The 26,370-nt window shown below is 40.6% G+C and overlaps 1 protein-coding gene and 1 pseudogene across 1 annotated transcript in view; one reads left to right on the forward strand and one right to left on the reverse strand.

The window, feature by feature from the left end:
- The first annotated feature begins 1,356 nt into the window (after positions 1 to 1,356).
- On the forward strand, positions 1,357 to 13,139 carry LOC139315107 (zinc finger protein 850-like; annotated as a pseudogene).
- Positions 13,140 to 22,140: 9,001 nt separating this feature from the next.
- LOC139314498 (peroxidasin-like) overlaps positions 22,141 to 26,370 on the reverse strand; it is a 125,115-nt gene continuing 120,885 nt past the window's right edge. Inside the window, exons 20-22 of the mRNA XM_070940149.1 lie at positions 24,284 to 24,398; positions 22,913 to 22,997; positions 22,141 to 22,450 (exon numbers count right to left, since the gene is read on the reverse strand). Of these exons, the coding sequence (XP_070796250.1) occupies positions 22,352 to 22,450; positions 22,913 to 22,997; positions 24,284 to 24,398 (299 nt within the window). The 3' untranslated portion in view covers positions 22,141 to 22,351. The remainder of the gene's footprint in view (positions 22,451 to 22,912; positions 22,998 to 24,283; positions 24,399 to 26,370) is intronic.

Raw genomic sequence — 26,370 nt, forward strand, 5'->3', positions numbered from 1 at the left:
AAAGGGAGGAGAGGAAACTTTTGGCAGTTTAACACTTAAAATCCTGAATTTGAAGCTTTGATGGCCACCCTCTTCAGCCATAGAGCAAGAATGATACGTAGTCTTTGAGTTACAGAAATTCATTTAGTGACCATTTGAAGTTACAAGGGCACTGAAAAAAGGGACTTGTGTCCGTTTTTTCACAGTTATGGCCATTGCAGCATCCCCCTGGACACTTGGCAATTGAATCATATTTATGACAGTTGCAATGTCCTGGAGTCATGGGATCCCCTTCATCCATGGAGCAGAAATATGTGGTTTCTGTGTGCAGTACATAAAATCTACTTACCTACTACCTACCTACCTATCTATCATCTATGTATCTATCTATGTATGTATGTATGTATCCATCCATCCATCCAGATAGTCCTTCACTAATGACACAGTTGGGAGCAGAATTTCCATTGCTAAGCAATGCAGTTGTTAAGTAAGTAACCCCAATTTCTCAACCTTTTTTTGTTAACCCAAAGGTGCTTTTTCAAGAGGCAACTGGACTTTATGTTTTTTCTTTGAATATATCTTTCCCTTCTCATCCAAGAAGCTTCTCCAGCTCTGACTGGATGGTGGGGAATTTATAAATCCTTTCATTCACCTCCTCCTCTCCATCCAGTCAGAGGTGAAGAAGCTTCTTGGAACCAGAAAGCCCAGTTGCTTCTTGAACAAAAGCATCTTTGGGACAATTGGATGACAGAGAGTCTCTGTAGAAAATTTTATTTGTTAAGCAAATCCTTGCAGTTTTTAAATGAATCACTCTGGGGTTAGCAAATCTAGCTTTCCCTACAGACTTTGCTTGGCTGAGAGGCTCTGAGAGGAGAGATCACTTGATTTGGGGACGTTGCAGCCACCCTAAGTAATACATGCCGGTTGCCAAGTGCCCACATTTTAATGATGTGACTGGGAGGATATTGCACCGTGTAAGTGTGCGTCTGGATGGAGGGTCTTGCCTGGCAGACTCTAGGGCAGGAAGGGAGGGAGAGAGGCTCACGTGGAACCCGAGCCCTGTCCTGAAATGCGGGGCAGAAGGATTTGCCTGCCTCCAGCCTGTGTGAAACTTCCATGAGAGGTGGTGGCTTAGGTCTCCCTCCCCGGGCGGACCTGGGACTTTTCTCGGTGGGAAAGGAGCAAAGCCCTGACGCGCCTCTCCTCTGCCTTTGCCCTGTCAGGAGGACGGACGACGCCGGCGGAGGAAGAAAGCACCTCAGGCACGGCTTCCCTGGGGAGGTGAAGGCGGGAAGAAAATATTGGCCGCTCTGTGGCTGCAGAAGAGCCGCTGCAAACAGGATGAGCTGGAGCCAAAGAGGACCACGTGAAAGGGGGATGCCGAGAGTGAAAATCAGGGAGAAGGAGGGAACAAGCAGTGCCCTCAGGATGCTTCCGGAGCACGTAGAGTCCTTCAGTATAGACAGACAACACAGGAATCCCCAAAGAAGAAGAACCCACCAGCGGGAAAAGAAATACGAATGCACAGAATGTGAAAAACTCTTGAAAACTGATCAGCAGTTTCAAAACCATCTGAGAACCCACTCAGCAGAAAAACCATATCAGTGCCAGGAATGTGGAAAGAGCTTCTGTATGAGGGGATATCTTGATAATGATCAAAGAATTCACACAGGAGAAAAACCCTATAAATGCCTAGATTGTGGAAAGAGTTTTACTCAGGGTGGACACCTCCATCAACATCAAAGAATTCACACAGGAGAAAAACCATATCAGTGCCAGGAATGTGGAAAGAGCTTCAGTGTGAGGGGACATCTTGATAATCATCAAAAAATTCACACAGGAGAAAAACCCTACAAATGCCTGGATTGTGGAAAGAGTTTTACTCAGGGTGGACACCTCCGTGAACATCAAAGAATTCACACAGGAGAAAAACCATATAAATGCCTGGAGTGTGGAAAGAGCTTTACTTTGGGTTGGCAACTCCGTCGACATCAAAGAATTCACATTGGAGAAAAACCCTATAAATGCCTGGAGTGTGGAAAGAGCTTTACACTGGGTGAACAACTCCGTCGACATCAAAGAATTCACACTGGAGAAAAACTCTATAAATGCCTGGAGTGTGGAAAGAGCTTTACCCTGGGCAGACACCTCCGTCTCCATCAAATAATTCACACTGGAGAAAAACCTTACAAATGCCTGGAGTGTGGAAAGAGCTTTACCCTGGGCGGACACCTCCATCAACATCAAAGAATTCACATTGGAGAAAAACCATACAAATGCCTGGAGTGTGGAAAGAGCTTTCTTCGGGATGAACACCTCCGTCAACATCAAAGAATTCACACAGGAGAAAAACCCTATAAATGCCTGGAGTGTGGAAATAGCTTTACCCTGGGCAGATACCTCCATCAACATCAAAGAATTCACACTGGAGAAAAACCCTACAAATGCCTGGAGTGTGGAAAGAGCTTTGTTCGGGATGAACACCTCCGTAAACATCAAAGAATTCACACAGGAGAAAAACCATATAAATGTATGGAGTGTGGAAAAAGCTTTACTCAGGGTGTTCATATCCGTCAACATCAAAGAATTCACACTGGAGAAAAACCCTACAAATGCCTGGACTGTGGAAAGAGCTTTACTCTGGGTGGAAGCCTCCGTCAACATCAAAGAATTCACACAGGAGAAAAACCCTATAAATGCGTGGAGTGTGGAAAGAGTTTTACTCAAGGTGGACACCTCCGTGAACATCAAAAAATTCACATTGGAGACAAACTTTAGAAATGCCTGGACTGTGGAAAGAGCTTTACTCTGGGTGGAAGCCTCCGTCAACATCAAAGAATTCACACAGGAGAAAAACCCTATAAATGCCTGGAGTGTGGAAAGAGTTTTACTCAGGGTGGACACCTTCGTCAACATCAAAGAATTCACACAGGAGAAAAACCATGTAACTTCTTGGAGTATGGAAAGAGTTTTATTGACAGCATGGCTAATATGTTTCAGTAATCAGGAAATCAGTTCAGCTGTGGATGAATTGCTCCAAAGTTTATCAAGGTATAAGAAACTACTATTGATTACTGAGGCAACTAAACCTAAAAAGGCAGGTTTCTGGATACTTACACTTCATTGCCATCTCAAATAGTATGTGTCAACCTGAGCAAGGACTGTATCATCAACTCAAATATTCCAAGGTATATAAATTTCTGAAACATTTTACTATACTTTCCATAAGTAGTCAGTAAATAGTAACCACAGTTAACTTGGGTTTTACTATTGTTTTACTGCTGTTATATAAAAGGAACATTTTACTCTCTCCTTTATTCTTATGGTTTGTTTAGCTATTTTGCAGTTCTGTGTTACCTCATAGCTTAATTTGAATTATATTACAAATTATTAAGTGTTTTGCCTCATCACCTTTTTCTTACAAATGAGTCTACATCTTGCAGATTGTGCAAGGGATATGAGTGTAACAGTATTCAATTGTACATACTTATATAATCATTGCAAATTTAATTCAGTGGTGCTGTAGTTTAATATATTACTTAGCAAGGTGGGCCAGAGTCAGTCTTTCCCTTTAAGTAGTAGAGGTTCATGCTGAAGCCAACCTTCAACAGCTACAGCTCCTGGGACTTCCGGTTGGCTCCGCAAGCTTTGAAGACACTCTTTTACGAGCGCCCGATCCCCGGTTCCGTAAAAGCCCCAGAACAGCCGAAAAACAGCTGTCTGGAGGCTTGGGACCCTCTCCCTGGGCAAAGGGGAGAGAGAAGAGTCGACAGGCGGAGGTAGAGCCCCCCAAGTGTGCTAGGAGAAATCCTGGGGCGCAAAGGGTGTGGGCTCCCTATTGAAGCCTGTCAAGCTGCTCCGGACCAGGGACGACTCCGCCAAAGCGGAACTAGAAGCTGCGACCAAAATCTGCTGAAAATCAATGGGGGGACTTTTAACATTTTTACTTTGATCGCAGACAGAGCAAATCAGGAGAAAACAAAAAGGAAAACTTGCAAGTAAAACTTTAACTCCGTTTTAAAATGCAGAAAATGGCGCCTGACGGCGGGAGGAGGAAACTACCAGGGAAAGTGCTTGTTAAGGCTTGTTAACGTTTGCAACAGTGATACAGCTACTGGATTACACCCTAAGAGAAAGTTTTAAAGTGGAAGCGGCCAGGGAAAGAATTTGGTATTGAGGAAAAGAATTTGGTACTGACTTTAACTAAAATCTGGTTTTATACTGTGTGGAAAAGAGTTGAATTGTTGTCCTGATAGCTGGATGAATACAAAGTGGCTGAAATATGGCTGACAACAGGGCTGGTGAATCAGCAAATTCCCAAGCCGTAACTGTTCAGGCTTTTCAAGAACTTTTAGACTCTTTTACTTCTGTCCTGTTGGATACAATTGAAAGGGTTTTTCCAAAAAAACAGCTTGGGAAAATATAAGCAGTTGTTAGAGGGACAGCAGGAAATTATTCAGAGGAATTTGTTTTTGGAAAATCAAGAGATGGACAGGATTAAGAGACAGGCTGGCACAGCTGAAACAAAGGTTTTGGTGGACGTTTCCATTCAAATGACAGAAAAGCAACAAATAGTTTCTTTATTGCAAGCTGACAATCTTTATGGCAACAAATTTTGGTTTATGGACAAAGAAATGGACTGAATGATTATACAAGCAAGAAGAGACGAACTGGGGATTTCAAGTTAGAAAACGCGACCTCAAGAAGAGAGCAAGTATTTCAGAAACATCAACCTCAAATCACCATTTTAAAAGTTTCAAAAATAAAATTGGGGGGACTGTTGAAAGAATTTATAAAAAAAAAGGATTGGAAAAAATATTGAAAGAAGAGAAGAACAGAAGATTAAGAAAGATATCTTCCTGTGGATTTTGAAATTGGCATCGGGCAAATATGTGTTTTAATGGTATTAAGAGATTTTTAAAATGTTTAATATGAGGTTATATTACTTTAAAAGATATATGAGATAAATTGTATAAGCTTTTAAGATGCCTAACCCTTTGAAGCGAAGAGGATTAATGTTAAATTCAGAATTTTATTGCAAAATGATAATTAGTTTTGGATAGTAAAGGGCTGCTCTCTAAAAAGTTAGAAGTATTAAGACGGTTAATTGAAAATTTGAAAGCCATCCTCCTGTAGATTTTGAAATTTATATTTGGTAGATAAGTGTTTCAAAGGTATTAAGAGATTTTTAAAAGGTTTAACATAAGACTATATTATTTTAAAAGATATATGAGATAAAATGTGTAAGATTTTAAGATGAAAAAAATTTCTTTTTTTTTTCTTTCTCTTTGAAGAAAAGAGGATTAATGTTAAACTCAGAATTTCACTAGGGAGTAATGTTCAAAAAGAATGATGTTCGAGGGTATAGAAATGAAATTTATTCATGATTTTTACTGTTTGTAAGACTGCTAAAGTATCGGATTATACATCAAGAAAAGTTTTTTTTTATATAAGTAGGAAGAATGAATTTAATTTAATTGGTTTTGAGAATTTATAAAAGGGAGGTTGATGAATTGGAGCAAAGGGAGTTAAAGAACATGTGGGAGTTTTCAACTCTATAATTTGTTAGTTTATTTTAGCATATATTTGTTAGATGCTATACCCTGTTTTTGCTCTGGGAAGTCGGGGTGGGGTGGGGTGGGGAGGGTGGGATAAGGGATGGGGAGGAAGTGGTGAATAGTGAAATGTTTTAGCAGAAGAAAGTATCCATGAGTAGAATACAGGAGTTGCTCAGACACTAAAGGAGGAAAATATTTCACAGCAAAGAAGTTAGAAAGGAGAGAGGAGGAGGGGGTAGAAAGAGGAGAGGGAGGGTGAGGAATGGAAGAAAGGAGAGGAGGAAGGGAAGGGGACAGGAGTAGGAGTGAAGGTGAGAGTGGGGAAAAGAAGAGAGAAATGGGGGAAAGGTAAAGGAAGTAGGATGAGGTGGGAGAGGAGGCAGGAGAAAGTAGGAGAGAAGAGGAGGGAGGGAAGGGAAAGAAAGGAGAAGAAGAAGGTTTGTTGTGGAATGAGGGAAGAAAGAGAAGAAGAGCAACTCCGAATGTAATTAAAATGTCTTATTTTAATGCTTTCTTTAAGGGAAACATGTATATGTAGGATTTCTTATGTATAAGAAAATGTACAATTTCTATTATGTGGGGAAGGGGAAAGGGGGGGGAGAAAATTGTATTTCTTATAAAACTTTTCAATAAAAATAAATTTTTTAAAAAAACAGCTACAGCTCCTTTATCTTCTCTTCCTGGCTCTGTAAATATACCCCAAGTATGAACTACTTGCACCTCAGCCTTTCCATCTTGGCTGGAATACATCTCTCCCAATACAGTTGATGGGCAGCAAGCAGAGAAAGCCATATGTATGCCACAGTATCCAAAGCTGCTTCCTCTCAGGTGTCGTCTCAGTGCCAAATGTAACCCCTCTCTCCAAAGTAGCTTTGTGATCCAGCTTTAGAGACCATGTTAAGTTTTTCCGATTACTATTTTTAAGGCAAGAGGAGGGGGAATGTTTGAACACATGACATAAGGTAATCTTACTACCTGTAATTGACTTGTAATCACTTAGGAAGCAGGTAAATCTTATTTCATTCTTTGACAAAATCATTAAATTAGTGGACCAGCGAAATGCTGTGGATATAGTATACTTGGATTTCAGTAAGGCATTTGACAAACTAGACCACAGCCTACTGCTTGATAACTTATAAAAATGTGGGTTAGACAAAATCAATGCCAGATGGATTCATAAGAGATAGACAAACCACTCTCAACATGCAGTCCTTAGTGGAACTGTACCTATCTGGAGGAAAATAAGCAGTGGGGTTCCCCACAGTTCTGTCTTAGGCCCAGTGCATTTCAACATCTTCATAAACAATTAGATGGGATATAAGGAGAACTCATCAGATTTGCAGATGACACCAAGCTGGCAGCAATAGCCAACACTCCAAATATAGTGCTCAGGAACCAGATGGATCTTCATAGTCTTGAATTCTGGGCCCATGTAACAAAATGAAATTCAATTGTGAGAAAAGTTAAGTTTTACCTAGACAAGAAAAAGCAAGTGTACAGGTGAGACCAAGAGAAAGCATGTCTTAATGAGTATATGTTGTATTCTATTGGAAAGGTACAATTAAGAAGAACATGTTATTAGCTTGGTTAATAAGCCACATCAAGGGAACTATGATAGAAACTAAGGCCTCCTTCAGAAACCGGATTTTGACTAGATGAGGATGAAAAAAAGTGCTAATGTTAAACAAATAAGCGATGTAAAAAGAAAAAAGCAAAAACTTTAGGGTGTTTCTGTGAGCTATTTTGAAAATGTGTGGAATAGAGGCCAAGGGGCGGAATTGAAAATAAAGTCCAACTTCTTGCTAATAACTCATAAATGAAGCCAGTCAGGACTGGATCTGTGTAACATCTTCAAGAATCTAAACGAAGAATTGCTTATTATTGGAGCAAGACAAAAGAAAACAAAATCAAACCAAGTCCCACAACCCAGAAATAAACTGGGAAAATCACCCAAGGAAACATGATGTCTAAAAATAAAATTTAACATGGATCAAGGAAGAATTTGTGAGTAATCCGCATTCAGGGTTGGAAAGCTTTATTAAAGGCAAAGCGTTAATAGGAAGAACACTCAAGATGGCTTCTTAAAAGATTCACTTATCTTTGAGAGCTGATAAGGTTTATAAGTACTGGAAATCTTCAACTTAAATCTAAGGCAGGTGAAAAAGTTAGGTTACCACATTTTTTACTTTTCCACATCACTTTGAGCATGCTTGTATTTTGCAATGACAGCTGGTTTGGTGAAGGAGAGTAATATTTTCCAAATATACAGAAAGAGAGAACTGAATTTTTATGGAGGAAGCCATAGCCAGGAAAAAGGAGGCAGGAGAAATATATGGACCAAAATGTGTTTCAGAAAGAAAACAACAGCTTTATTAGCAATTTCCTGGAGCAAAATTAGAAACAAATATACTCCCCCCCCAAAAAAAAAATTGAGGTGAATCTGCTGGATCCAGAGCCATCTGTGGCCTGCGGTGGTGCATGACCAGTTGTGTATTGCATGAACACAATGTAAACCCAGCCTTTTTTGAGGAGCAACTTGACAGGAATTAAAAAGGCGGTCCAGCATTCGAGGAAGAATTAAACATACTGAACCAGTGTATGTCTGCTGAGAAAAAATTAAATTCCCTGCTTGAGATGATCCGAAAATAATCTGAAAATAAGTCTGCATTAGGGGCATGGATTTTTTCTCCCAATTACTGTGATCACCCTCTAGAATAGTGTCTACTTTTTCAAGTCCCATATTTCAAAAACTACAGTGGAAAATGGAAAGCATATAAAAGAATAAGGACAAAATGATACGTATGGTGGGTTGAAAACCACCTGTCTACACAGTATTTTTCAAACTCAGCAACTCTTAAAATGCTTAGACTTCAATTCCCAGAATTTTCCAACCAGCATGACTCGCTGGGGAATTTTGAGAATTGAAGTCCACACATCTTAATAGTTGCTGAGTTTGAAAGATACTGCTGTAATAGCAGGAAGTTTTTTACCACCGTAAAAGGGAAAAATAGGAAGATGTGTGAAGGGTTATAAAATTATCCCCAAAAATCCACATTTAAACTGCTAGTTTAGAAGAAAAGGATATTTTAAATGGAACCTCTGCAAGATTGTTACTGTTGATCAAAAACCCTATGTGGATTGTAGACAGTTTAGCTGAGGTGTCTTTGGAATTTGAAGATTTAGCTACAGACAATTGATCTCTACCTATAGATGGCTTTTCTGTGAATTCTCTTTCTCAATAATACTAAATATCTGGTAACAGAAAATAATGTTTTGTAGGTTCTTGGGCTTCCTTAAACTTTGGAAAATATTATAGGGAAAATTTGTTTTGGAAAGAACAAGTGTAATGTTCACATTCAAAGTTGTTAACACCAACTGTCTGTGGAGATTTCCTTATCCCAAGAGCCAAAGGTAACCTCTATCTAAAATATATTATACCAGCCACTGTGAAGTACAACAGAATACATGTGGTCCGCACTTAATGATGCTAACTAGGAACAGAAACCTTGTTAAGCAACTCATTCATAAATTGAAGACCATGTGACTATGCCACTTAGTGTTACCTATTATGGCAGTCCCAGTTCCTGTTAAGTGAGGACTTCCTCTTTTACACTGGAATTGCTAAGAGACCCAATTTTTACATCAGTAGTAGATGTAGTAAAGAACTAAATGATGAATAAATGGCATAATTACCCTTTGCATCAAAAAGAAAGAGAAAAGGAGGGAAAAGGAGGAAACTTTTGACAGTTTGACATTTAAAATGCTAGATCTGAAGCTTTGATGGCCCCTTAGCCATAGAGCAAGTATGATATGGGTAGTCCTTGAATTACAACAATTCTTTTAGTGACCATTTGAAGTTACAAGGGCACTGAAAAAAGGGACTTGTGCCCGTTTTTCACAGTTATGGCCATCGCAGCATCCCCCTGGATGCTTGGCAATTGAATCATATTTATCACAGTTGCAATGTCCTGGAGTCATGTGATCACCTATTGGTACCTTCTGAGAAGCATAGACAATGGAAAAGCCAGATTCACTTAACAACCGTGTTATTAACTTAACAACTGCAATGGTTCAATTAACAACAACGGTAAGAAACATCATAAAATGGGGCAATACTGACTTAAAAACTGTCTTGTTTAGCAACGGAATTGTGGCTGTCTGTTGAGAACTACCTGTATTTAAAGACAAACTTGAGACTGAAGGAAATAATTTTTTTTTAAATGATTGCGGTCATTCACCAGCACAGGCTGAAGAAAAATCAGAAGAAAGGAGCAGGTTTAGCCGCATGAGATGGTCAAAAAAGTCAAGATGGCGATCACAACAGTGTGACAAAAAGTCCACATGTGGAACAGCAATATGTGGTTTCTGTGTGCAATACATTAAATATCTATCTATCTTTCTATCTATCTTTCTATCTATCTATCTATCTATCTATCTATCTATCTATCTATCTATCTATCTAGGTAGTCCTTGACTTATGACACAGTTGAGACCAGAATTTCCATTGCTAAGCAATGCAGTTGTTAAATGAGTCATCCCAATTTCTCAACCTTTCTTTGTTAACCCAAAGGTGCTTTTTCCAAGAGGGAACTGGACTTTATGTTTTTCTTTGAATATATCTTTCCCTTCTCATCCAAGAAGCTTCTTCAGCTCAGACTGGATGGGGAGGAGGAGGTGAATGGAAGGATTTATAAATTCCCCACCATCCAGTCAGAGCTGAAGAAGCATAGTACATAAAATTATCTGCTACAGTGTCCTACCTGTCAATGACTACTTCAGCTTCAACCACAACAATACATGAGCAAATAATAGATACAAACTCAAGGTAAACTGCTCCAAACTTGAGTGCAGAAAATATGACTTCAGTAACAGAGTGGTCAACTACCTGACTCTGTAGTTTCTTCCCCCAAACCTCCAAAACTTTCACCTTAAACTGTCTACTGTTGACCTCACCCCATTCCTAAGAGGTCTGTAAGGGGCGTGCATAAGTGCAGCAGTGTGCCTACCCTCCCTGTCTTAATATTCCTTTTTACTTACGCTTTTCATGTATTCAAATTATGTTTACACTTTTTACCTGAAATCTTATATATGCTTGACAAATAAATAAACTTAAACTTGAACTTCTTGGAACCAGAAAGTCCAGTTGCCTCTTGAAAGAAAAAAAAAAGGCACCCTTGGGACAACCATCACCTTAATGACTGAGAGTCTCGTAGACATCTCTATTTGTTAAGCAAATCCTTGCAATTTTTAAATGGATCACTTCGCGGTTAAGCCAATCCAGCTGTCCTTATGGACTTTGCTTGGCTGGGGGGGGGGGTCTGAGAGGGGGGATCACGTGACTAGGAGACGTTGCAGCCATCCTAAATAATTCATACCGGTTGCCAGGCGCCCGGATTTTAATGACGTCACTGGGAGGCTATCGTGACGCGTAGCTGGACGGAGGGTCTTGCCTGACAGACACCCGGTGCAGGTAGGGTGCAGGGGACGCTTTAAGACTCCCGGGCAAGGAAGGAGGGAGAGGGAAGCTGACGGGGAGCCCGAGTCCTGTCCTGAAAGGCGGATCGTAAGGATTTGCCCGCCTCCAGGCTGCTTGAGAGGCCCATGAAAGGCGGCGGCTTCGGTCTTCTTCCCCGGGCGGGCTTGGAACTCCTCTCGGTGGGAAAGGAACAAAGCCCTGACGCGCTTCTCCTCCTTCTTCGCCCCTTCAGGAGGACTGACGAGCCCGGCGGAGAAAGAAAGCGCCGCCCGAGAGGAGAAGCTCTGCCCACCTCAGGCGCGGCTTCCCCGGGGAGGCGGCGGCGGGAAGAAAATCCCGGCCGCTCCGTGGCTGCAGAAGAGCCGCCCACAAACGGGATGAATCGGAGCCAAAGGGGGAGAATCGGGGAGAGGGAGGGAAAGGCGGGAAGAAGCGGAGCCCCCGAGATGGTCCCGGAGTGCGGAGAGTCCTTCAGCACAGACCGAAAACGCGGGAATCCCCAAAGAAGAAGAAACCACCAGGGAGAAAAGAAACACGAATGTACAGAATGTGAAAAATCCTTCAAAACTAATCAGCAACTTCAAAACCACCTGAGAACCCACTCAGGAGAAAAACCGTATCAGTGCCAGGAATGTGGAAAGAGCTTCAGTGTGAGGGGAAATCTTTGTAGACATCAAATAATTCACACCGGAGAAAAACCATATCAGTGTGTGGAATGTGGAAAGAGCTTCAATCTGAGGAGAACTCTTGATAATCATCAAAGAATTCACACAGGAGAAAAACCTTATAAATGTGTGGAATGTGGAAAGCGCTTCCGACACACCAGTGGTCTTTATATACATCAAAGAATCCACTCAGGAGAAAAGTCTTACAGATGCCTGGAGTGTGGAAAGAGCTTCAATGTGAGGGGAAATTTTTATAATCATCAAAGAATTCACACTGGAGAAAAACCCTACAAATGCATGGAGTGTGGAAAGAGCTTTACTCAGGGTGGACACCTCCGTGAACATCAGAGAATTCACACTGGAGAAAAACCCTACAAATGCCTGGAGTGTGGAAAGAGCTTTGCTCAGGATGGACACCTCCGTCAACATCAGAGAATTCACACAGGAGAAAAACCATATAAATGTCTGGAATGTGGAAAGAGTTTCAATCAGATGGACAGTCTTTATAGGCATCAAAGAATCCACTCAGGAGAAAAATCTTGCAAATGCCTGGAGTGTGGAAAGAGCTTCAATGTGAGTGGAAATTTTTATAATCATCAAAGAATTCACACTGGAGAAAAACCCTACAAATGCATGGAGTGTGGAAAGAGCTTTACTCATAGTGGATCCCTCCATCAACATCAAAGAATTCACACTGGAGAAAAACCTTACAAATGCCTGGAGTGTGGAAAGAGCTTTACTCAGGGTGGACACCTCAGTAAACATCAAAGAATTCACATAGGGGAAAAACCCTACAAATGCCTGGAGTGTGGAAAGAGCTTTACTCAGGGTGGACACCTCCGTGAACATCAAAGAATTCACACAGGAGAAAAACCATATAAATGTCTGGAATGTGGAAAGAGCTTTACTCAGGGTGGATACCTCCGTCAACATCAAAGAATTCACACAGGAGAAAAACCATATAAATGCCAGAATTGTGGAAAGAGCTTCAGTCAGATGGGCAGTTTTTATACACATCAAAGAATCCACTCAGCAGAAAAACCCTACAAATGCCTGGAGTGTGGAAAGAGATTCAATGTCAAGGGAAGTTTTTATAGACATCAAAGAATTCACACCGGAGAAAAACCCTACACATGCCTGGAGTGTGGAAAGAGCTTCAATGTGAGGGGAAATTTTAATAATCATCAAAGAATTCACACTGGAGAAAAACCCTACAGATGCCTGGAGTGTGGAAAGACCTTTACTCAAGTTGGAAACCTCCGTCTCCATCAAAGAATTCACACTGGAGAAAAACCCTATAAATGCCTGCAGTGTGGAAAGAGCTTTGCTCGGGATGGACACCTCCGTCAACATCAAAGAATTCACACAAGAGAAAAACTTTATAAATATCTGGAGTGTGGAAAGAGCTTCACTAACAGGAGAAATCTTTATAAACATCAAAGAAACCATTCAAATAGTTAAGAAAGTTAAATACTTGGGAATATACTTAATAGCAAGATGTGCAATGATAAAAGAAGACAATTATATAAAACTAGCTGGATACCCATTCTCCACTACAAAACTATGTGATCGGGCTTGATGAATCAACACTTACATCTTGAAAATTAATGAGTAGTTACGAACGGCCTCTCCTCTCCCCTTCTCTCCTTCAGGCTGGCCCCACTGATCCTCTCCTATCCCTTTCTCTCCCTCAGGCTGGCCCCATTGATCCTCTCCTATACCCTTCTCTCCCTCAGGCTTGCCCCACAGAGGCCTCTCCTATCTTATCCCGTTCTCTCCCTCAGTCTAACTCCTTAGCATCAGAGCATTTTTCAGGTGGGGAGGGGAAGTAGAACGTCTAAACTCCCAGCCCGCAGGCCAGATCAGTCATTCACTGGCCTTGCCCCCGCCCAAGTGGCAGTTGGAACAGAGTTCTTTTCAGGTGGGGAGGGAGAGTAGACTGTCTAACTCCTTAGCATCATAGCGTGTTAATAATATAAGAAATACTAATGATCTGATGGTCATTTCGAAAAATCCTTTCTTAGCGAGCACCTAGAAGCCAAGAGAAACATATGTGCCAAATTTCAAGTTTATAGGCTTTATGGTTCTGGAGATTTCATGATGATGCATGTGAGTGATATTTCGCTTTAATATATATAGATTACTTAAGCAAATAAAATTAGATTTGGAAAAATGGAAAAATCTACATCATTGTTGGGAAGAATTGCTACAGTAAAAATGAATATTCTACCAAAATTGCTTTTCCTGTTCCGAACAGCACCTATAAAAATTGAAAAGAAATTTTTTTCATGATTTGAATAAATTGATTTTGTTTTACTGCTGTTACATAAAAGGAACATTTTACTCTCTCCTTTATTCTTAAAGTTTGTTATTAGCAGTTTTGTTGTTCTGTATTACCTCATAGTTTAATTTGAATTATATTACAAATTATTAAGTATTTTGCATGATCACGTTTTTCTTATAAACAAGTATATATAAACTTATAAACACAGCTTGCAAATTGTGCAAGGAATATGAGAGCAACAATATTCAATTGTACATTCTTATATAATCATTGAAATTTAATTCAGTCAATCAATCAGTGGTGCTATAGTTTAATATATTACTTAGTAAGGTAGGCCAGAGTCAGTCTTTCTCTTTCAGTAGTAAGGGGTCATGCTGAAGCCAACCTTCAACAGCAACAGCTCCTTTATCTTCACTTCCTGGCTCTGTAAATATACTCCAAGTATAAACTACTTGCATCTCAGCCTTTCCATCTTGGCTGGAATACATCTCTCCCAACACAGATGATGGGCAGCAAGCAGAGAAAGCCAGATGTACGCCACAATATCCAAAGCTGCTTCCTTTCAGGTATCTTCTCGGTGCCAAATGTAACCCCTCTCTCCAAAGTAGCTTTGTCATCCAGCTTTAGAGACCTTTTGTTAAATTTTACCAATTACTATTTTTAAGGCAAGAGGAGGGGGAATGTTTGAACACATGACATAAGGTAATCTTACTACCTGTAATTATTATTATTATTATTATTATTATTATTATTATTATTATTATTAATAATAATAATAATAATAATAATAATAATAATAATAATAATAATTTTATTTCTATACCGCCCTTCTCCCGAAGGACTCAGGGCGGTGTACAGCCAATTTAAAAACACAAGACACAACAATGATTAAAAATTAAAATAATTAAATAGATTTGGCCGGTTTAAAACCCAAAAATTTTAAATACCCCAATTTAAAATTATATTGATAGCCCGGCCTGGCGGAACAACAGGGTCTTCAGTGCGCAGCGAAACACCCGGAGGTCGGTGATCTTACGTATTTCCGGGGGCAGTTCATTCCACAGGGCTGGGGCTCCCACAGAGAAGGCCCTCCCCCTGGGTGTCGCCAGCTGACATAACTTGGCTGATGGCACCCTGAGGAGACCCTCTCTGTGGGAGCGGACTGGTCGGTGGGAGGCTATTGGTGGCAGAAGACGGTCTCGAAGGTACCCGGGTCCTATGCCATGGAGCACTTTAAAGGTGGTAACCAACACCTTGAATTGACTTGTAATCACTTAGTAAGCAGGTAAATCTTATTTCATTCTTTGACAAAATCATTAAATTAGTGGACCAGTGAAATGCTGTGTATATAGTATACTTGGCTTTCAGTAAGGCATTTGACAAAGTAGACCACAGCCTACTACTTGATAACTTATAAAAATGTGGGTTAGACAGCATCAATGCCAGCTGGATTCATATCTTTCAGACAAACCACTCTCAACATGCAGTCCTTAGTGGAACTGTACCTATCTGGAGGAAAATAAGCAGTGGGGTTCCCCACAGTTCTGTCTTAGGCCCAGTACATTTCAACATCTTCATAAACAATTAGATGGGATATAAGGAGAACTCATCAGATTTGCAGATGACACCAAGCTGGCAGCAAAAGCCAACACTCCAAATATAGGCTCAGGAACCAGATGGATCTTGATAGTCTTGAACACTGGGCCCATGTAACAAATGAAATTCAATTGTGAGAAAAATTAAGTTTTACCCAGACAAGAAAAAGGAAATGTACAAGTAAGGAGACCAATAGAAACCATGTCTTAGTGAGTATATGCTGTATTCCATTGGAAAGGTACAATTAAGACACGTTATTAGCTTGGTTAATAAGCCACATCAAGGGAATTATGATAGAAACTAAGGCCTCCTTCAGAAGCCAGATTTTGACTAGATGAGGATGAAAGAAAAGTGTTAAAGTTAAGCAAACAAATAAATAAGGTATGTTAAAAAGAAAAAAACAGAAACTTTAGGCTGTTTCTGTGAGTTATTTTGAAAATGTGTGGAATGGAGGCGAAGAGGTGGAATTGAAAATAAAGTCCAACTTCTTGCTAATAACTCATAAATGAAGCCAGTCAGGACAGGATCTGTGTAAGAGACCTTCAAGAATCCAAATGGAGAACTGCTTATTATCGGAGCAAGACAAAAGAAAACAAAATCAAACCAGGTCCCGTAACCCAGAAATAAACTGGGAAAATCTCCCAAGAAATCATGTTGTTTAAAAATAAAATTTAACATGGATCAAGGAAGAACTTGTGAGTAATCTGCATTCAGGGTTGGAAAACTTTATTAAAGGCAAAGTGTTAATATGAAGAACACTGAACATGGCTTCTTAAAAGGTTCACTTATCTTTGAGAGCTGATAAGGTTTATAAGTATTGGGAATCCTCAACTTAAAAACTAGGGCAGGAAAAAATGTTAGGCTACCATATTTTTTACTTTTCCACATTACTTTGACCATGCTTGTATTTTCAATGACAGCTGGTTTTGTGAAGGAGGGTAATACTTTCCAAATAATACAGAAAGAGAGAACTGAATTTTTATGGAGGAAGCCATAGCCAAGAAAAAGGAGGCAGGATAAATAAATGGACCAAAATGTGTTTCAGAAAGAAAACGACAACTTTATTTGTAATTTCCTGGAGCAAAAATAGAAACTAATAGAATCCATCCCCCCTCCCAAAATTGAGAAGGAGAATCTGCTGGATCCAGAGCCATCTGTGGACTGCGGTGGTGCATGACCAGTTGTGTATTGCATGATCACAATGCACACCCTACTTTTTTTGAGGAGCAACGTGACAGAGGAATTAAAATGGCTGTCCAGAGTTCGAGGAAGATTTCAATTAAACACACCGAGCCAGTGTATATCTGCTGTGAAAAATTAAATTCCCTGCTTGAGATGATCCCAAAATAAATGAAAATAAGTCTGCATTAGGGGCATGGGTTTTTTCTCCCAATTACTGTGATCACCCTCCAGAATAGTGTCTACTTTTTCAAGTCCCATATTTTAAAAAATAGAGTGGAAAATGGAAAACATATTAAAGAGTAAGGACAAAATGATAAGTGTGGTGGGTTGATAACCACCTGTTTACACAGTATTTTTCAAACTCAGCAACTCTTAAGATGCTTGGACTTCAACTCCCAGAATTCCCCAACCAGCATGACTTACTGGGGAATTTTGAGAATTGAAGTCCACACATCTTAAGAGTTCCTGGGTTTGAAAGACACTGCTCTAATAGCAGGAAGTTTTTTACCACAGAAAAAGGGAAAAATAGGAAGATGTGTGAAGGGTTATAAAATTATCCCAAAAAATCCACATTTAAACTGCTAGTATAGAGGAAAAGGATATTTTAAACAGAACCTCTGCAAGATTGTTATTGTTGATCAAAAACCTTATGTGGATTGTAGACAGTTTAACTGAGGAGTCTTTGGAATTTGAAGAATTAGCTAGACAATTGATCTCTACCTATAAATGTTTTTTCTGTGAATTCTCTTTTTCAATAATCCTAAATATCTGGTAACAAAAGAATTTTTTGCAAGTTCTTGGGCTTCCTTAAACTCTGGAATATATTATAGGAAAATTTGTTTTGGAAAGAACAAGTGTAATGTTCACATTCAAGGTTGTTAGCACCAACTGTCTGTGGAGATTTCTTTATCCCAAGAGCCAAAGGTAACCTTTATCTAAAATATATTATACCGGCCACTGCGAAGTTCAACAGAATACATGTGGTCCTCACTTAATGATGCTAACTAGGAACAGAAACTCCATTGTTTAGCAACTCACTTATAAATTGAAAACCATGTGACTATGCCACTTAGGGTTGCCTATTATGGCAGTCCCAGTTCCTGTTGTTAAGTGAGGACTGTACCGGTTATTAACAAAGGACCTTATGTGACCATAACTTCCAATTTCCTGCTGGCTTCCCCATTAATTTGCTCGTTGGAAGCCTGACAATCCCATGACAATCGGATGTGAATCACAATCCCATGACAATCGGATGCTGCAATGGTCAGAAGTGTGAGCTGGTTGCTGAGTACCTGAAACACAAATGTTGCTGCGTCAGATTTCCTGCTGGCTTCCCCATTGATTTTGCTTATTGGAAGCCAACAGGGAAAGCTGAAAATTATGATCATATGACAATTTGAAACTGACAGTCAGAAGTGTGGGCCGGTCACTGAGCTTCTGAAGCACAATTATGTGGCTGCAGAGGTACTGTATGGCCACAACTTTGAGGATCAGTCATAAGTACCACTCCTTCAGTGCCATTGTCACTGCATGAGTGGTCATGAAGCAAGGATGTATAGCATAGCACCACTGAATTTTCTGAAGTATCTCAATGCAATGAAAGAGCATCAGATATCTTAATCTGAAATCAGATTCAAAATAGTTCGGGCTGAAGCGATGGAATAATTCTGCAGTAGATACTACTATAAAGATCTTATTGCTTTGGCTGGCAGTTCAAATATAGGTCCTTGGAGTGATTCTGAATCAACAAGGAGTATCCGTCAGAACAGCTATGCTAGGTGAATTCCAGCTAGGCAACTGGCATTTAGTCTGAACATGTATGAGAACATCTTCCCAGCCTCAGATATTTCTCCAGCCTCGCCTTGTAATTGTCTCATCTCAGCAGCAACAGGCTGTAAGTGATGAGGCATGACATACAGGAAGGCAGGTGAGAACCTGGAGAAGTATCCAAGGACAATGTATAGATAAATGTTCTGATGTCAGTCACCCAAATTTGCAGTTTTGTAGTATGCTTCATGATCTTAGAAACCTGGAGTTAAAGAGATTAGAAATGTCATTTGTGAAAGAGTTTAAGCAGCTAGAGAGATTTCAAGCAGCTTTTGAGGTCACGGCTAGCTTAATATAACAAAGAGAAGTTTCCAACCAGCCTGGTGGTATTTATCTCTGACGTGTTCACAATTAAAGAATGACTGCTCAACAACAACCAAAGGGAATATTCTTGACTTAATCCATGTTCCAGGCATGTTTTTTCTAATACATGCTTATTTCCAGCTAATTAGGTCTTTGCTTGAGTCTTCAGCCATGGTGTCTTACTGGTTAAATACCTGTTGAAGCTTTTCTTGATTTGATTGGTTGATTATTCGGATTTTGTCATCTGTTGGCTTTGCTTGTCCTTTAGATGGATTTAGGGCTTCTGAAACTAAGAAGCAGTGAGCTCTTTGAACCAGGCATTTTGCAGAAGAGAAAGTATATACTGTAGCTGCTAGAGATGGCAACATCTCCACTTGTGAGTTGACTGCTAAAATGAATGGAAAGAGACAGATAAGGCCAGTGCCTTCATAAGGCAGTGTTTTTTTCACCTGACCTATTAATAAATGTCAATGGAGATTCTCAGTCATCCAGGTCATGGTTGTCCCAAAGGTGCTTTGTCAAGAGGCCACTGGGCTTTCTGGTTTTTCTTTAAAGACGTTTCGTTTCTCATTCAAGAAGTTTCTTCAATGAGAGCTGAAGAAGCTTCTTGGATGAGAAGCGAAATGTCTTCAAAGAAAAACCAGAAAGCCCAGTGGCGTTTTGAAAAAGCACCTTTGGGATGATCTATTGATAGTTTTTGCAATGTATGGCTGTGAAAGTTGGACCATAAGAAAGGCTGAGTGCCAAAGAATTGAGGCCTTTGAACTATGGTGCTGGAGAAGACTCCTGCGAGTCCCTTGGATTGCAAGGCGATCAAACCGGTCAGTCCTAAAGGAGATCAACCCTGACTGCTCTTTAGAAGGCCAGATCCTGAAGATGAAACTCAAATACTTTGGCCACCTAATGAGAAGGAAGGACTCACTGGAGAAGAGCCTAATGCTGGGAAAGATTGAGGGCAAAAGAAGAACGGGATGACAGAGAAGGAGATGGCTGGATGGAGTCACTGAAGCAGTAGGCATGAGGACAGCAGTAGGACTCCAGAGGATGGTAGAGGACAGGAAGGCCTGGAGGAACGTTGTCCATGGGGTTGCGATGGGTCAGACACGACTTCGCAACTAACAACAACAACAATTTATAGTTTATCTTTTTGTCCTTTTGTGTTTGAAGAGGTATAAGGGAATATCTTCTGTCTTTTTCTCTCACATGCTTCTCTCTCTTCAAGATGTAGTTTAGGAAGAAACAAGGCCTACCGTTTTACTTCAGTATAATGAATGCCTAATAGAATTCACTGCTAGCTGGGCTAAGCCTATAAGTCCATATTAGAACTGGGGTGACATGATAGCAGTGTTCCAATATTTGAAGGGCTGCCCAAAGAAGAGGAGGTCAACTTATTTTCCAAAGCAGTAGAAAGCAAGACAAAAAAGCAATGGATGGAAACTAACCAAGGAGAAAAGCAACCTAGAACCAAGGAGAAATTTCCTGGCAGTGAGAGTAATCAACCAGTGGAACAGCTTGCCTTTAAAAGTTGTGGCTGCTCCATCACTGGAGGCTTTTAAGAAGACACCCATTTGTCCAGAATGGAATAGGGTCTCCTGCTTGGACAGGAGGTTGGATTAGAAGACCTACAAGGTCCCAACTCTGATGTCTTATATTTTGCACCTGATCACTATGCTATGACTATTTTTATTTTTTCAAGTGGGATACTGTTTCTTAAATACTCAATATTTTTCCAATGCTCTACTTATCTTTCGGAACAGGTGTTCCATCCGGGGCTCTAGCTGAATTCAAAGCTTCAAACTTTAGAATCCATTATTCTGGGTCAAAAGTTGTTAACATGATTTGTAATCCTTGGTGTTTAAGAGATACATTCCTCAGTTCTGGAAGAAAGGTGAAAGCTCAAAACACTCCAGTATCTGATGCAGACAAATCAACTCAGAGATTGAGAATGATGGTCTCTTTTGAAGTCAGCTGGCTTTTCTTGAAGGGAGAAGTAACTGCAAGGTGCATGCAGTTGCTTGAAACAGCCTGGGGAGTAAGAGGTAAGTAAGAGAACATAAGTATTACTAACTGAAGTATGAAAGGTGTTTCTAGGTCTGCTTGTGCAACACAACCTGGGCATATTGCCAGACTCAATTAATGTAGCATGGGAAAAAATGAAATATATTGGGAGTAGAACTACTCAAGAGCATCTAATTTACTAGGACTAGGGGTTGCCACAAAGAAAAGGGAGTCAACCTATTTTCCAAAGCACTTGAAGGCAGAACAAGAAGCAACAGATGGAAACTAATCAAGGAGAAAAGCAACCCAGAACTAAGGAGAAATTTCCTGTCATTGAGAACTGTGGATTAGTGAAACAGCTTGCTTTCAGAAGTTGTAGATGCTCCATCACCGGAGGTTTTTAAGAAGAGATTGGGCAGCCATTTGTCTGAAATTGTAAGATCTTCTGCTTGAGCATGGGGTTGGACTAGAAGACCTCCAAGGTTCCTTCCAAGTATGTCATTCTGTTATTCAGCTTTAATTGGTAGCAACATATGGGCAATCTGATCTATGATTAAAACCTAAATATTGTAAAGTCAGGTCTAATTAGTACTTCAACCTGAGGCCTTCAGAGAAAACCATAACTGTGGACTAAGTAGGAAGTAAATAACCCACATGCTGCAATAGGTCAATGCCAACACAAATTACCTCCATATTGTCACCCAGAAAATAACATGGATGAATCCATGAATCCACCAGGAATCAAGCTTAACTTGAAGGTATCTGAGAAGGTGGAAATCTTTAGTTTGACTTTGGCTGATATCGAAAGGCTGAATAGGGTTAGATATTTTGGACACTTTGATATGACACCATCAAGAAATTCCAGATCTGCAAACTAAAAAGGAAAGCTGAAAAAAATATCCCAGGAGGCCATAGCAAACCACCCCCGTTTGTGACATAGAGAAAACTACATGGACATGTCCATTAAGTCATTGAGGATCAAGATTCACTTGTGGGAGTCTTGACCTTCTTACTTTTCCCCTAAAAACAAAGCTCAGGCTGAAGAAAGACCATCATTGGATCTGCCGGTCATTACTTCTGCTATTTCAACATTGACTACCAATACCATAAAAATTTCTTTCTTTCTTTCTTTTTTTTTTTTTTAGAAAAAGAGATAGGTACATGGCTTAGGAAAGACCAGCTGCTCAGAAGTGAGTCTTACAATCCAAGTAGTACTCTTAAGGACTGATGTCTTTTATAAGCCACAATGACATCAACATGGTGATACAGGAATCCTGATGTCATGCCATCAATGAAGTGATGATGTCCATCGCATCACTGGTTGTTAGAAGTGCATCAGTTGAGTCATTTAATCTCTGGGTCACCATTTGTCCCATTTATGGACACCAATGCTCTTGGCCCTGCTCCAGAAAACATTCCGCAACCCGTCCTTCCTTCTTTCACCCACAGATTGTCCTCTCACTCAAGCAGCACCTAAATGAGGTCATCTTTTTTTCTCCTTTGCTCCATTCTCTTGATGCTGGCCATATTTGTTAGCAAGGATTCTTTGGTGTCTTCTGAGTTGACCTTCCAAGCCATTGACCTGGCAGCAAAGAAAATCAGGAGAGCGATTAATAGATGGGAAGCAATCTATTAATCGCTATTAATCGGAAGCAATCGCTATTGATCGGAAACAATGAACATGGCAGCCATTCTTAATTTAGTGTCCTTCAAAGATGTTAGACCAGGGATGTCAAACTCCGGCCTGCAGACCAGATGCACACGCCGACTCCCGGTTTAGCAAAAGGTGTGATACGTCATGTGATGACATGAGTTTGACACCCCTGTGCTAGACTGTTGCCACAATGTTGCCTGATAGTATTTATGTATTAAATTTATATGCTGCCCCTCTCCTTGATAGAGCAACTCTGGGCTGCTTACAGAAACTTCAGATTCCATAAGCGGTTTTGGATAGCCTTCACAGATGAAACAACAACAATCCCTTACAAATGTCAAGGACTTTGAAACAGAAGGTGATATAACCCAGATCTCCCCACCCAGGTACCTGTTTCCGAAGAGAAAAGATAATTTGTTCAAGTTCCTTCACTAAAGATCTGAGGTCTTCTGGGTTCAAAGGTGATTCCTCCACCCTAACAAGAAGTGAATAAAAGAAAGGCTAGAAGTTTGTTGAAGTGCATGGGTGTGTGTGTGTGTGTGTGTGTGTGTGTTTATGTGGGAGTTTCAGGTAAACTTAGGGGAGAGATAGCACTTAGCAATAGCACTTAGACTTATATACCACTTTACAGTGCTTTACAGTCCTCTCTAAGCGGTTTACAGAGTCAGCCTATTGCTCCCAACAATTTGGGTCCTCATTTTACCGACCTCGGAAGGCTGGAAGGCTGAGTCAACCTTGAGCATGGTGAGATTCGATCTGCCAAACTGCTGGCAGCCGGTGATAAGCAGAAGTAGCCTGCAGCAGTGGTGGGTTGCCCCCAGTTCAGACCCGTTCGCAAGAACTGGTAGTAAAACCGGCAGGAGGCTCTGCCCACTGACCCGGACATCAACAGAAAGTTTCCACACATGCACAGAAGCACGCATGCGCGGGCCTGTTGCAAACCAGTAGTAAAGGTAAGTAGAACCCATCCCTGGCCTGCAGTACTACACTCTAATCACTGCGCCACCACGGCTCTTGATCCTCCTTAGGGCAGCCAAATGAGTATTAGGTGGAAGCAAAGGGTTGAAAAAAATGCTAACCCCTTGCAATTTTAATCTTATTTTTAGATTTTTATCCCTTGTGTGTCTAATCACACTTGGTCAATAATTCTCTTCTTTTCTCTTCTTATTCTATTCTACCCACCTTTCTTATTTTTATAAATAGCTCAAGGCAGCCAACATTCATACTATTACTTCCTCATTCTATTTTCCCCACAAAAAACAACCTGTGAGGTGGGTTGGATTGAGAGAGAAGGATTGGCCCAAAGTCACCCAGCTGGCTTTGATGCCTAAGGTGGGACTAGAACTCACAGTCTCCTGGTTACTAGCCTGGTGCCTTAACTACTAAATCAATAACCACTAGACCAGGGGTCTCCAACCTTGGCAACTTTAAGACTTGTGGACTTCAACTCCCAGAAGTCCACTAGTCTTAAAGTTGCCAAGGTTGGAGACCCCTGCACTAGATCATACTGCAGTCATGTGGAATTTCTCAAACCACATCTAGTAGCCTTAGTCCAATGTTTCTCAAATGGCTTCTTCATCTGATTGGGGAATTCTGGGAGTTGAAGTACACACACAATGTAGCTGAAATTGCCTTAGCCCTTCTATGAATAAATCCAGAAATGCATTGATTGTGCAAAAAATATATAAAGCATGAGCTTTTAAAAAGAGTCCATTAAATCTTAGCTACATAAGTGTAAGAAGAAGAAGCTGAGAAATATACCTTGGTTCTCCTAAGGTGGCCTTGGATGGATTTTCTTCTGGATAGCTGAAGTTGGATGTTCTTTTGCTTCGGAACTGTTGCGAGAGAGCCCTTAGTTGACCCCTTGTGTTGCAATCTAGGGCAAGAAGAAAAATTTGACAATTTTTGAAAAACTCATAAATGCCCGTATCTGTCATCTTAGCTTTCTTCATTCTCCCTGCATGTAGAAGATATATAGGGGAACCAACTAAATGGGTTTTATATAAAAGCATATGTTCACTTCTCTTCCCAAAAAGGTAATCTCAGGTCAGCAACACCCCTTGACATTTTTTTACTGGACAAAACGCATAAGAAACGATCACAAATTTGATATCTGAAAGAACTACATCTAAACATCAACAGAGGAACATTTATGTTCTCCAAAACATTCTCTTATTTAGGATACTAGTGAGACCACACTTGGAATACTACATCCATTTTTGGTCACCCTAATACAGTGATGGCTAACCTTTTTGTTGTTGTGTGCTGACAGCGTGCGCACCTGCACCCATAATGCAATGCACATGCGACCCCTCCACCCCCTGCCCCCCGCACATGTGTCCATGCCTGCCCCCTGCCTCATACATGCACGCACGGACCCCCCATGCTCCCCCACCCCCATTTATGTGCCTTCGCACATTTGCGGCAGAGACCCAAAAATCAGCTGGCCGGTGGGAGGGCGCGCACGCATGCACGGTGGAGCTGAGCTGGGCCAACGGCTCTCATGCCACCAGAGAGGCTGCTGCTTGCCACCTTTGGCACACGTGCCATAGGTTCACCATCAGGACCCTAATACGAAAAAAGATATTGAGACTCTAGAAAATGTGCAGAGAAGAGCAACAAAACTGATAAACATTCTGGAGGGCAGGACAAGAATTAACAGGTGGAAGATCGTAAAAGAGAGATGTTTCCTGACAGTGAAAACAATCAATCAGTGGGACAGCTTGCCTCCAGAACTGGAGGTTTTTTGAAGAACAGACTAGACAGCTGTTTCTCCAGACTGCTGTAGGGACTCCTGCTTGAGCAGGGGGTTGGACCGGAAGACCTCCAAGGTCCGTTCCAATTCTATTATTCTATGTTCTGTTCAATCCTTGAAAAGAGATGCCTCAAAAATACCATTCTCTGGGAGATAGCTAAATTTCAATTCATCAGGAGATTCACCCCCATGAATCCCAAAGAATGAAGTTTCTTAACATGCAGGTATCAACTTGTATTTTTATGCAAGGACTATATCACGCTACCTACGTTGAAGGTCACTACAGATGAATTCTCACTTCTTCTTTTATCATTCCCTTTCTCCACCTTTCAATAAAATTCTTTATGGATGGGTGTGTCTGTGGTTCATACACAACCAGACACACAGAGCCCCCACAGATTTTCCTTAGGATTATAGTCCAGGAATGTTCTCCCTAAGGCAATGGGGGTGAAGTGGGTGAAAGATGAAGGAGAAAGGAAGAGTTGATTATCAATCAATTTTTTTATTACAGTCACAGACCAGAAGTGATTATGAATGGACTCCATCTCCTAAGAAGGAAGATAAATGAACATCAAGATCATCCAGAAACAGCTACTGGTTTGATGGAAATCAGACCTAAAACCCTAAATTATTCTTCTATTGGAACCGATGTTCACCTCCACCTTCTAAAATTAGTTTAAAATAGAATTTTTGTAACTCAGGGTTGAGTTACAAACCAGGAATTGAATTGCACTCAGAAACACAATAGAAGAGAATATCTATAACTCAGGGTTCAACTGGTCTCTGAGCTTTGTTGTTTTTTTACAGACATTTCATTACCCAACTAAGCAACATCATCAGTGCTAGAAGAGTCTGTAACAGCCACTATGTAGGAGAGACACGCAAGAGACTAGCAGAATGCATCCATGAACACCAATTGGCTGTCCGAAGACGTGATGGAAGCTGAAAAAGGAAGCAGAAAGACCAAAATACCTCCTCACCAGCAATCAACAGCCAGTTAAGCAGAGATTAACACCAAGATACACCAACATTAGACCAACAATCAAGCAATAAACGATACCCCAATCAAAAAATTACCAGCAGAAATAAACAG

The sequence above is a fragment of the Pituophis catenifer genome, unplaced genomic scaffold (genome assembly GCF_029215685.1).
Source record: "Pituophis catenifer annectens isolate HBS135680 unplaced genomic scaffold, rPitCat1.0.hap2 SCAF_3, whole genome shotgun sequence".
NCBI lineage: Eukaryota > Metazoa > Chordata > Lepidosauria > Squamata > Colubridae > Pituophis > Pituophis catenifer.